Source organism: Echeneis naucrates, chromosome 9, assembly GCF_900963305.1.
Source record: "Echeneis naucrates chromosome 9, fEcheNa1.1, whole genome shotgun sequence".
NCBI classification, from domain to species: domain Eukaryota; kingdom Metazoa; phylum Chordata; class Actinopteri; order Carangiformes; family Echeneidae; genus Echeneis; species Echeneis naucrates.
In genome coordinates this window covers 10021491-10035023 of record NC_042519.1, presented here as the reverse complement: position 1 = coordinate 10035023, position 13533 = coordinate 10021491, and the positions used below count along the sequence as shown (strand labels likewise).

Sequence of the window (13533 nt, the reverse complement as noted above, 5' to 3'; positions counted from 1 at the left end):
GATCTCAGCTGGCCCCTGTAGACAGATGCAGCTGGGAATAATGGGTCTTGGAGAGGCAGAAGCTAAATAATGGATGCTCCTTCCTCTAGGAAACACATTCTTAACAGTCCACAAGAGTCAGATCAGTATGAAACTACACAGGACACCCCCTTTTGCCTCATATGCGTCAGACCTAGATCACAAGACACACAGCCAAAAAACTACACTATAACAAAAATTAAGACAATAAAGTGTTACTTCCCACAATTGAGAGAGGTTCTCTAACCTACACCTAACCAGGCTAAGTGGTTAAAATTTTTTATCTTAAAGGGATTACACAATGGTAACTGTAGCATATGGAAGAACACAAAAATGATTCCTCCATTGTCGTGTGATTGTGCTGAATGGATAATTGTCAAGAAAAGCAGACAGATGTACAGTGAAACCATTCAAAATCCTCAGTCATATAGATCTTTTTACTCTTGAAGTAACACTGAAGCTGAATATAGTGGAAGAAATAGAACAGAAGAAACTGCCTCAATCTGCTACTTCAAAATGCTGTTGGAGTGAGGGCCTCTCGGTCTATTTCCCTCTGAACATTTTAGAAATGTACAATGTGCAATGTTAAAAGGAAAACTATAAAAAAAAAAAAAAAAAACTGAAAGAAAACGAGAAAAGTATTCCAGTCATTTATAAAAATAAGTGGTGCTTAAAAAAAAGGTGAAGCTCTGTTTTTTGTCCCCCTTGCTCTTTTTTTTCCTTCTTCTTTCCAGGGCCTGCTGGCCTAATCCCAGCCAGCCAGCCTTGGGTGAACTCTTTGGAAGCTTCTTAAGCCCATGAATGTGCCTTTTGTTCCTGCCATTCCTCCGCTTGGCTGACAGAAAATAGCTAACTGGATTACTGCTAAAATTCAGAGTAAAGTGAACTCCCAAACTTCTATATGGCAAAGTGCTAAGAAAGCACCCCCCCCGAACCCTTCCACTATCCTCATCAGCATCTCTCCGATCAGACTTTTTATTCCTCCATTGCTCCTTCTGTTCTCTCTGTTTCTCTCTCCCACCTCCACCAACAAACCCCCCAAAATGGCCCAGTGGTGTGTGATCTGGAGGAGAGGAGAGGAGAGGGATTAGATAAGGTTGAGAGGTTGAACACTATGAACCTAAGGCTAAAAAGCAGAAATCCTAAAAGCATTTAAGAGCTTATTAATGTGTGTAAGGAAGCATATTAATCGACTCAACTCTATCAGTGGGCTGGGTGGGTTATGTGTGCGCGTGCTTGTCAGTCTTTATGAGTCAACACAATAAAAAAATAAAAAAAAAAAAAGAATATAATGTACAATATAATATTGTGCCGCACATAGGTAAAAATACAGAGAAAGGAGCGTTTTAATTTGAAGCTTCAGGTGTTTTCTTTTGTAATGTTGGATGTCATTCTAATAAGAGGAGTAGGGGGGTATATATTTCAGTGTGTGCGTTTCTGAATGGTTGTGTGCAGGTGGTCTGGCAGCTCAGCAGGAGTTAGAGTGAGAGGTGTAGTGAATAAAAAGGTCTGTGTGTGCCTGTGCGTGTATGTGTGTGAGTGCACATGTCTTGGGTGGGTGCTATTAAAAAAGATGAAAACAGACTGGCTAAAGAGGTTTGATTTGATCCACCACCCACCCTGACCAACAGAGCTGAGGGACACCACACACACACACACACACACATACGCACACACACACTCGCGTACCCATGTCAAAACCTTGGTTTTCTTTTCACCTCCTTTACTCTTTTGTCTGCTGGTATGTGTGTGTCTTCGTTTATCTGCATCTGCGTTTATGTGTGTGTGTGACAGCTTACTCTGAGCTGGACAAAGGCAGAACAGTGGAGAGGAGTTCAGTGCAGGAGGCGGTGCGGGTGATAGAGGCAGGTCATACACACTAACATCCTACTGACTTCTAGGTCACAGGTCAAAATTCAAGGGGCACCAACACAAAGGCAAGCTGCTCACTCAGTAATCTTTATCCTGAGTCTTCCAATCCCTGGATCTAAGGACAAGTGTATTTGACTGCAATATCTTTACTTTCTACATGACCCCAGTTTTTCTGGTTAATGGGGGTAATTTTGTATCATACCACTGGTTTGGAAAGAAATGCCACAGAAAGCAATTTAGGATTCATTTTTAAATACTGGAAATGTCAGAATATCTGTAGTGGTTTGGATTTCTAAATCAGTTATGAATGTGATACCTTATACGACATTTAACACAAATAAATTACTAATAACTTGACATGGTACTGGGCTTGTTCTCCATTGACTGCCACTGACTTCCATCTCATACAGTTGTGAAAAGCCCAGACTGTTATTATCCAGTATTTCTGAAACCCTATCATCTCAAGAAGACATGCAACTGCTACATTCCATCCCCCATTCAATGCATCTGACATACTAAGAAAAGGAACGAACGCAAAGTCCAATAATCGAGATGTGAACGATATTACATGCTTCTTCATGCAATGGGGAAACCTTGGTTGGGACTGCGTGAACAATCGAAAGAAGAAAAATATATTTTTACATTCACAAAGCACTTCTTTTCGGAAAACCATACTACTATTGGGGAGGACCTCCTTTTGTAAAATAGTTTCATTTTATCAGGCCACAGATTCCGCAAAATGTAGGAAACATTGATTTAAGATTCTGTTCTATGCTGAAATAATTGCATCACATAACTTCTGAAGATTTGTCTGCTGCATATTCACTGTGTTGGGCTGTCCCTCGTCTAACCAGTATCCTCTGACCTCTGTCATCATCAAGGCATTTCTTTCTACAAAGCTGCTGCTCACCGGCATTTTTTGATAATTTTGTTTTATTTTTGTGTGTGTGTGAGTGGGTTTGGGTTGTAGATGGGTTTTTTGTTTGTTTGTTTTGCACCATTCTGAGTAAAAACTCAAGCGATGGATTTTATATGAAAATCCCAGATGATCAGCAGTTACAGATATACACAAAGCAGTTCCTCTGGCACCAACAAGGATCCTCACTAGCCTCTGGATTATTTTATAGGTCTGTATTATTACTACCAAACACGATGAGCAGATCACTACACATATGCAGAAAATGGTAAATACTTGTAAACAATGAGAATCACATCCTTAAAATAAAACAAGCTATTAATACAATGTCCTGTCATTATAATGACATCTATGTACACACCTATTCACACACATGTTCCTCATGGTCATTATATACCAAACAAGAAGCTTTAGAAGAAGATTTTCTTTTATCTGTCTTTACTTAAAATCAATGCGCAAAATAACTGTGAATAACATGATGGATTGTTTACAGCAAGACCTTAATGTCAGCCACTGTAAAGCAAGTTCAAAAGCTGGATGATGAGGAAACTGCACACATATTAAGAAGTGTGTTAGAGTAAGATAGCACTGAAGCTAATTATCCCTTATTAGAGTGTGTGTAAAGGTACTGCCAAGGGGGGAAAAAAAAAAAAACCTGCGTTGACAGCTCACACACCACCTGCTAGTCCCACAGCAGCTCCAACTCTTGTCAGACATCAGAGACTGACAGATTTCACATGCACAACACACACACAAAGACACACACACAGGCGTAAATGTACATGCATTGCTGTGACAATAGTTGCCATCAACCAAAGTGAGAAACTGTTTATTGATGTGGACACTTCTCTATGAATCCCTGTGATGGGAATTTTCATTGCCTGACTGAATGAAAGCTTTTGAGAAAAAAAATGGCTTGACACCATTGATTGAATCATGAATTTTGTGGGCTCTGGTAAAAAAAAAAAAAAAAAAAAAAAAAAGCATTAATGAAGGGGAAAACATTCTTTTCATTTGTCATCACTTTGGCCATATCTATTTTCACCATGAAACTAGATATATACAAAAGGTCGCTCTTTGTGATTGACCACAAATGCAAACTGGCCCAGTTAGGTGCCTCAAGCCGAGTGTGTGTGTGTGATTAGGTGGTGTACAGTCACTGTAGCATGATAAGAATGTTGCTGTGTGTTTGCAGAGTGTGTATTATAGAGATAATAATCCCAGCGGTCAACAAGAGTAAAGGGCCAGAGCTGCACTGACCAGCCCACCATCTGAGGGAAAGAGAGAGAGCAGGAAAGAGGGAGAGGAAGAGGGAGAGAGAGGGAGGTAGCCATGTGGTTAACACTTGCTCACTGAGAGGCGACTGGAGCTCGGCCAAACTCTTCACACACAGGCTGACCACACAAGAGCCTCTCTTTCTCCCTCTGCCTCCCATTCTCCCTCCATCTCTCGTTACTTAACAGTTCCTTCCCTCCTTTACTCATCTAGCCGCCTCCCATCCTTCTCCTCCCTCCCGCACCCGTCTGCTTCTTTTGTCTCTCATAAACTTGCCAAAATACCTTGTTCCCGTTTTCTCACCTACTTCCTCCTATAACCCTAAACAGTTGCTCAATCCGCCTCCCCATCATGTCTGCTTCTGATGAACATCTATCCTCCTGTCCTCCCACTGCAGCTTTCAAAGCGTTTCCTTCCAATCTTCCCTTTTCTGTGTCTCCACCTTCTCATCCTCTCTCACTCTCTTGACTTACCCGTATGGGGATCCGTTCTGTCTCCGTCTCCTTCTGTGGGTTACGGTACTTCTCATAAAATTCCCTCTTCTTTTTGCCCTCTTTATCATCTTTGCGTTCCCTTTTTTCAGCGGGTTCATCCAAGGGTTCAGCAGGAGAGGGCAGGGGTGAGGACTTAACCAGCTTTTCCACCTCCAGGTAGTTCTCATTAGGGTTGAGCACCATCACACCATATCCCTCCTAAAAAATGAACAAATAAAGCCATTTGTATGAAAAGCATGAACAAACCAACCATCAGACACTGCTCCTAATAACAACTAGGCATCTACTACATTTCATACACTCATTTATTTATATACAACTATCTGCATCTATACCATAGCCCATACATTAACACTGTGTATTTGTATATTGCATAACATTTATAAAAAAAGAAAAGCTAGAAGACTTAATATCACACCACATCAGTAAAAAGACAAAGAGTGAGTGAGAGAGAGAGCGAGAACTGCAACATATGTAGATATGTTAGGTCTGGCAGTTTAAAACTTCCATGAGTAAATAATAACATTTATAAGAGAGACTGTGAAATGACTATGGAAAAGATGCAAATCCAGACTGAAAGAAGTGGCAGGGAGAGGCACAGGGGACAGAGTGAGACTGCAGAGACAAGCCCCTGAAGTAACTGGGGGACCGGAATTCAGCGGTGGTTTCAGTCAGTGAGTAGCATTTAGTGACTCCAAAGGCCATATGTCACATAATATCAAACTCAATTGATCATACCATCACTCAAAGAAAGAGTTAGCTACAAGAACACACATATTTGTGTGCATGTGCATGGGTTGGAGTTCCTACAAATGGCATTAACACAGTTTTTGGAGGACTTAGAAAGTTTTTAAATGAAAACAAAATTAGAATGAATATTGGTAATAAACAGTGCACTGCTTCAAAGGAGAAAAAATTGAGGAAAAATGTAAAAGAAAAGAAATTCTAGTGGTTATAATAAAAGAGAACGATAGAAGAGAAATGTACTTGGACTGTGGTGAAAGGGAAGATTTTTTTTTTTTTTTGCAGCCTTTAGTGACTTCTTCAACTTTGAAGCCATTTTAATTAACTGTGTTTATTGTCCCAAGCATATTCAAACTAAACCAGGAAATGGATGGATTCCTGTTTCACTTACATTGTGCTTTTGACACACAAACATGACAACTTGTGGGCATACGCCTAAGCAAACACACACATCACACAAAAGACACACACCATGGAGAACGGAGGATAACTGACAAAAGACCTTTAGGAGATGTGAGAGGGAGTTAAGAGAGGCACTGTCGCTCAGTTTCCACAGCAAATCGCCCTCACACACACACTGTCTTCTCCAGGCAGCATGTCTCCTCTTCCTTAATAAGTGTTAACACAATGTGCTTGTCTTCCGTTGACGCAGCATGTGTGTGCGTCCCTCCTGTGCCCATCAACATCAAACCTGCCACACACCCCTTCCCTTAGCACCTGCAGTGTGTTGACAAGAGCAAAATGACACTTTCCCACTTGTTCATATTATAAAATTAGTCCTATTCTCACTCAGTTTTAAAACCAGGCAAGGCTGTACTTATGTGAAACAAATCATTCGTATAGACTCTGACTTAAAGGAAGCTTAAAATACCAAGAGTGTTCATCTAAAATTTATTGTTTTATAGGACAGAAGAGGGCCATTTCAGCATTGAAACATTTTCAGCCATTTAACAGTATTTGTATCATGATAGCATGACGTTTTCTATTTAATTCAAAGGCACGGCAAGTGCTATTTTATGAATGATTTATGGATTAAAATACAGTCCAAATAATAGCATCCCTACAAATTATAGGTCTTTTTTAAAGCCTTGATTTTTATTAGTCTGTGTGTGAATATGTGCAAAAAAAGTGAAGTTGAGGACGTGAAGGATGACAATTGTTGAGGGAAACTTTCAAACATTATGGAGACATGCAAACGTAAATAATAAAGTTCAGATGTACAAGCAGACAGAAGACGAAAGAGGAGCAGAAGATGGGAAGCAGAGGACAGAACAGAGTGAAAGAGAAAGGGAAGCAAAAATGACAAAAAAATGACAGCTGTAAATAAAATGATAAGATTGAACAGATAGAAAAAGGAGGGAGCAACAGAGAATAGTAGTCCAAAAACCAACATTGTGCCACTGCCCACTGGTGGCAGCCTGATAAAATAACTGACAAGACCCATTCAGCCAAAGGCAGCAATAGTAAAAAGTAAAATTCAATAAATCTGAGTTTGATTTAAAAACGTTTAATAATATAGGATGAGAAGATAAAACTAAACAGTGAGAGAATGAGATGTCCACTGTCCTTTAAACACAACATAAAGACAGACAGAAGAAAGTCTCTTGTACTTCAACACTATCAATTCAGTTTCATGAGGCCAAAAGTTAATGGTTTAGTAACACTGGTCATCATGTTCCGATGCTAATCGTAAGTGGCCCACAACCCCATTTTGCCTTCAGTGTCTTCACCCTAACCGTACTGGTCAATAACCCTTCCTGGCCTTAAGCATACTAAAGCTAACCTCACGTGCCCTTGATCGTAGCCTTTAGCATCCTTATGCTAACCCTGGTGGCCTATAGCCTATGGCCTTCCGTTAGGAGCGGCATACTCACCTAAATGAACTAACAGAGCTAACCCTTACAGCTGTCCAGTCACCCATAAGGACATTGGTGTTAAGGCAACCAGTGTCATTGGCATACTTGGTCTGGAGGAGAAGGGCCATCGACTTCACCCCTACGTCGGAAACAATCATTTACTTGAACACTGAGAGGTCTGTGTTGGTGTCAATGTAGCACTGTTCTCCTTGTCCAGACACTTCCTTCAATTATTCTTCTCTCCATCAACCATGTATTTTAAGATGGGATGAGTCTGGTGCTGGTGGACCAGGAACAATAAAGCAACTGTGAAAATTTCTTCTTGACATTTTGTCAAAAATAATGTTAAATGGAATTGAAGTTAGGTTATTTCATAAAAGTGATTCTATGTTTTCTTGTGTAGCAAAACTGTACTGTGATGGTCTAGTTGCACATACCAAACCTATCGACATATGCAAAATCACAATGACTGGACTCCTGTGTCATTGGCAGAGCTAACTTGTCTCACAGAGCTCATGTTCATCATCCTAGTCTTTGTGTTGTTTTGTGACAGCCTTTTGTGACATGTTCAGTCTGTCTTTTATATACACACAGAAAGACTGGATACACCTGCTAAATCTGATCTTTGTGTTGTGATGTGCTGTCAAAGTGTGAATCTTACTTAAATGCACACTGCAAACCTTGGGTCACACTGCTTTTTATACTATTAAATCTCTCTCTCACACATTGCTAACATTGGGTCACTTTGCCTTTGTCCTATACACACACACTGTCTCAAATAAAGCAGGCACGCATAGTCCTCTGGCGTTGGGTCACTCTTGTCTTTCTGCTGCAGTATGCAGGCTAAGTCTCTTCCCATGCTCCGTGGGTGCCCCTGTGCCACCACCACACTGAGTCCCTGCCCTGGGGCCAGCGGTCAAGAGGGTCGTCCCGACCCCGCTAAGGGAGGGGGGACCCGACCCCCATCACCCTGCTCCGGACGCTGCTTAAGGTTTCTTTGTCAGTGTGTCCCACAGCAGATAGCACAACAAAGGCTGCCACTGCTACAGAAACCAGGGCTTGTCTCATCGTGACGAAAACCTTCCTCAGTCATCCCTATATGCAGAACCATGAAGGCCTTAATAAACACTCCTTACTATCCACAAGGTATAGTGAAAAAAGAATAAAGTCAAAAATATGCAAAAAATAAAAAGAGAAATAGGAATATAATTTTATTTATGAACTACTCTTAAACCACATCACACTAGCCTCTCTTAATAATTTCGTCAATGCTTTTTGACACCGACATGCCCTCTTTATGGTCAAATTAGATGCTGTTTGCCACCAGAACTTTAATGATATGAGATCATTATTTCCTGTTGCAGTCACATTATTTAGAAAGGAAGCAGTGTGTGTCTACATGTCAGTGACTATACAAGTGCGAGCTAGAGTAAATAAGATGTCCCTTTAAGACAGCAGCGCCTCTATTTTTCCAGTGGCGTCGTAATGAAATGAAATGTGTCTAATGTGCGGGAGCAGGGAGAGAGGCAGCTGGAGTGAGAGGGTGTTTCATCTGTGCGTGTGGAGCTCAGCGAAGCTTTGATGTGAGAGCTCTCATGTAGTGAGCAGGGCTTTGGGCACAGGGAAAAGGACAGCACTTGACAGGTACAAAGCATGGCTGATAGCGGTCAGGGGTGCATGCAGTGAGGAAAGTGGATGGTATGGTTGCGTGAATTTGAGGTTGTATGTGCGGCTGTTTGCTGAATAGGAGCATTTAAATGCCCTCCTCCATGTTGCAACTATATTTTAATGCATTTGTGTATTTGTTCGCTTGCATCTTACATCCACTCCAGGGGTGTCCATTGAAATTGGCTCTCTGGCAGTTTGTTTCATTAGTTTTCTGTTGGGGGACTGTTAGGATCAGGGCAAGCGCCGCTCCCTTTTTTCAACAGCCCTCGCTCCACTTCAGCAATGCGCGGCTCCCGATTTGCTACTCAGGCTTGACTGACAAGGAGGAAAGGGTCACCCAGCATGGCATACCCAATAAGAGGAGGAGGAGGGGAGGGATGTCTGCAGGCTACACTCAGGTCTGAGATCTGAACAAGGCACAATGGCTGACCGAGAAGAAAGGCTAAGTTGCTAAACGCGGGCAACGCATTGGCATCACAGTTTGTTCAGATTTTGGTTACTATTGGCTGAGAAAATAATAAAATAAGAAAAAAACAGTTGACAGAAAGACAAAAAAAACATACTGTTCCTAAGTATAATGGTATGAGGGCGCTGAGAGAGAAGGTAAGTACTGTAATACAAATACACACTCTTTCCCTGTCCGTCAGGGCCACCCTGCTCCATGTGACCTTGTCTGTCTAAGTCTCTACATGAGGGTTTTTTTTTTTTTTTGTTGTTTGTTTCTTGCATGCAGGGGCCCTTTATCCATCGTATTCCCGTCTCTTCTGTTTCGCTCTCTCTTTTTTCCCCACTCCCCCTCTCCCTAAGGCTGACATACCACACAGATCGCACAGTACTGTCAGATTAAGTCACGGTGCCCCCTTTCTCATCTTAACACAGCACCAGGCTGAGACCCTCCCCATACCCACCACCAAGCACACAGCTACGGATCCCCGAGAGGAGGGGGAAGAGTACTTACTGGACCACAGGGGCTATGAAAAGACATGTGGATGTTTGGGGTGATGTGAGAGGAGCTGAGACGGGATTGTCATCAGCCTGTCCGCTCAAAATCAATCATCCTCTTGATAACCAGTAATATGGGGGCAACGGAGAGGGGGGTAATATCCACATATTACTAAATATTACTGTCACACATCTCAAAAAAAAAAAAAAAAGCCAGAAAAATTTACAGTTTGATGAAGAAAAAAGCATCAAGACAATTGGCTAAAATTAAAACACAAGTATTGACATGGTGCAGAAACTAAGTGGAATAAATCGCATTACATACATTTGCTCGACTTGCATTTTCTTCCTTTTGATCCTCTGCTTAGCTTCATATCCCAATATGTTTAAGTAATCAATTGAATAGCCAACAAAAATGTTTACACAGAAAAAGTGAAACGAACTCAAGCTCTATCTCCCCATCTGCCCTCTGAGTTAATTCTGAACAAATCACCCACTGCATGTGTTTCTCCTCTCAGAGAGTACACATTTAATTAAGTTTCTTTAAATTCAACTTTTCACTTCAAGTTCAAAGACTGCATTCGGCGTTCGCTTTCACTAATGTAGTCGTACGCTAATTTGGTCAAAGTAAATAAGACGGCACTAATGATTATCTTTTTCTTGATGTTAATGAGCACAAATAGTTTAGGTCCGAATAAGAAGCTAACCTTTGGATCTAGTCAAGTATTTGTGTCTGCAATAAAGCAGCAGAGGTTTTTAACCTTGGCATGGATGTCTGGGCTCATTTGGATATTGTTTATGTGAGGAGCTGAATATTTATAAATGAGTTCAAAGTGGAGCAGTGGGGTGGAGGAAGTAGAGAGAATAGCACAGCTTCTGATCCCTGATGCATCAGCTTCTTTTCATGCTCACATTTACATTTCCTTCTCTCTTTTTTACTTTCTATTTCTCTCTTCCTGTTTCGCTCCTCCCGACCTGTCTATTTTCAGCACTTCAGTGAAAGGATAGACATTAAGTCGTTCGCACAAACACCGTTCAGTAACCCCCTCAGTGCAATGGCAAAGTCAGTTTACATGTCAATTACTTACCATAGTCAAGTCTGTGAATTTGTTTCAGCAACTATTTATGATCAAACATGGAAGCATCTGAACGCACACAGGAGTTCGGAGGCCTGCTTCATCTGCTCTCAACACGACACACACAGGAGGGTTGGGGGTTGCTAGATTGGGGGGTGGATGTAGCATTAATCACCGTCCAGGTGGAAATTGTCAGAGCTATCGATTGTGCAAGTAAATGTTACACAAGTCATTTGTTAACTTTTTTTTTTTTTTTTAACAGAAGACCTGTGTGTCGTTTGCTAAGATACAACATTGAATATAAAATCACTGACACTGAGATTTTAGACCTGTCCCACCTGATGTGTAATCAGCTCCACAGCAACTCTGCTGTCATTCCAATACATGGATATATCCTTTTTTTTTTACTTAAATTTTAACAATTACATAAACTTTAAGAGGCTGAAAATGGAATAACAAAACAATCTGTGTTCCTTTGGCTGATTATCAACTCTCCTGGATGAGAAATTAACAAAATCTCAGGTGTACTTTAATATTAGAGCATACTGTGGTAACATGTCTGCCGTGCGCACAGTGTACAGTAAGCAGGGAAAGTCCTCAGCCTGCAGTGAGAAAGCTATGGGGAAATAAATACAGGAGGCTTATTCTGACGCCGTTAGCATTTTGATTTATATATTCTATATTGTCTCCCCAAAGCATACACATGTATTTTTAATGAGGGCACAGAGAGATATAGATCATGGAATGATAGGTGCCTTCCTGCCCTCCTGCCTAACTATTTAATGTATAAATCAGGGGAATAGGCGAGCAGAGAGGGGGAGGAAGAAAAGCTACAAAAAGAGGGAAGGCAAGAAAATTGGAGGTGTCGCAGGAGCAACCCCTTCCTGAAGACCAACGAGGAAGGAAAGAAGAACATGATACTAATTGAAGATGAGAATTAAAATGATGACGACTATAAACAAGTATTTGGCTGATTTTCAAAATCTCATCTGAACAAGAGTTTACAATAATATGGGAAATGACCTCTGCAATCACAGTGAAATATCCATCTCAGATAATCATTATAATGGTGAAAAAAAAAAAATAATAATAATAATATAGTATATATTATTATACAATAGTATAATAATAAAAAACAGAATAAAAAGTGAGTGAGCTTCTGAATGAAGTTTTCCCACCATGTGAATTCTTTAAGAGCAAAGTCAATGAATGTTTCTGCTTCACCATCTGGACAGGTATTTGGTGTGTTAACACACACGAACACACGAACACACACACACACACACACACACACACACACACAGGGTGTGAAACTCATGGCCATATGTATGGACTGAGCCCACCGGGGTCATTGGTAGGACATATCTAAACATTGTAGACACATGAACACATGTATGCACACATGTGTATGCAAAAAACTAAGTGTGTACTGTCATTATAATAAAGTAATGCAAAAGCCCAAGGGTGTACTGGGAAATCATGAAGTGAAAAAAAGCAGCACATCTTTATGGTAAAATAGAAATACTGGAACTTCTCACTGCAACTCAATAGATTATGTTATAAAGGTTTCTGTGGCACATACTCCATTTCACATATATCTTTGAAAATTATGAGATAAGATGAGCTTTCTTTAAAAGTCCACGTTCAGATTTTGGCCATTCAGTGTGTGCTAAAAAACATTGTAGGTTGTTATCTACCAGTAATCAACACTGTGTCGGTGAATAATGAGACTACACTGTTGCACCCATGGTATTAATCTTACTGAATATCACAGGACTACTGTGACCTCTACAGGCCAAAGGTCAAAGAGGAATCCCTTCACCCTTGCTCTGTTATTCTGACCTGGGAGGGAGAGCAACAGAGACAACTGGGGGTCCTGCCAATGTTGCTGACTGTTGCTGTGAGGCGTGTGTCTGTAATATTTTATGATAAGTGTGACTGCTCACGATATTAAATTTGCCATCTTATATGTGTAAAATCATCATTTCTATCTGCAGTGATATTGTATACTGTGAGAGTGTGGCAGGCTACAATCATGAAACTGGCAATAAATGTGGAGGCCAGAGTATTAGCCCAAACAGACACACATTTACATTGGTGCACATAACACACACACTCCAAGAGTCTGACCCTCTCTAAGTGGTGGTGGTGCACCACAGGTTCATGAGTCACTGGAGGCCACCACAGCCAATCACAACCTGTGTTTGAAGTGTGAAGGGTAAACACTATGGTTGCTCTATGCTGCCATTTACTCTGCTTACTTTCACAGGATGTAACCTGATAGAAAAAAGGTGATGGAGAATATAGCCCCTCTCTGGAAATGCATGTCCGTACGTGTGCTCGTGCTGTGTGTTCCAGCACATTTTCCATTGTGTCATTACCACATGGCTGGGTCTATGCTTCACAGCACACACATGGAGCTACGCATGTATGTTGGAATCCCCTTCATCCTCTCGCCATACGGGCAAATACACATGGAGAAATCCATGCTGTGGCAACTAAGGAAACCATGCATGGAGCAATAGACGTTTTCCTATTAACCCAATGTAGCCTTCAAAAATGGTTGAAAGCAATTAACCAGGGAAAGCGGCTGTAAAACACATCCTCTCTCCCTTAAGCTCTCTCTCTCAAACTCAGGCCAACCCACTCAACCCCACCACCGCCACAATCCT

General features: G+C 41.1%; 1 protein-coding gene across 1 annotated transcript in view; it reads right to left on the bottom strand.

Moving 5' to 3' along the window:
* The window catches only part of arb2a (ARB2 cotranscriptional regulator A), a 138232-nt gene that overhangs the window by 79446 nt on the left and 45253 nt on the right, over nucleotides 1–13533 (bottom strand). The window contains exon 7 of the mRNA XM_029511320.1: nucleotides 4555–4773. Within this exon, the coding sequence (XP_029367180.1) occupies nucleotides 4555–4773 (219 nt within the window). The remainder of the gene's footprint in view (nucleotides 1–4554; nucleotides 4774–13533) is intronic.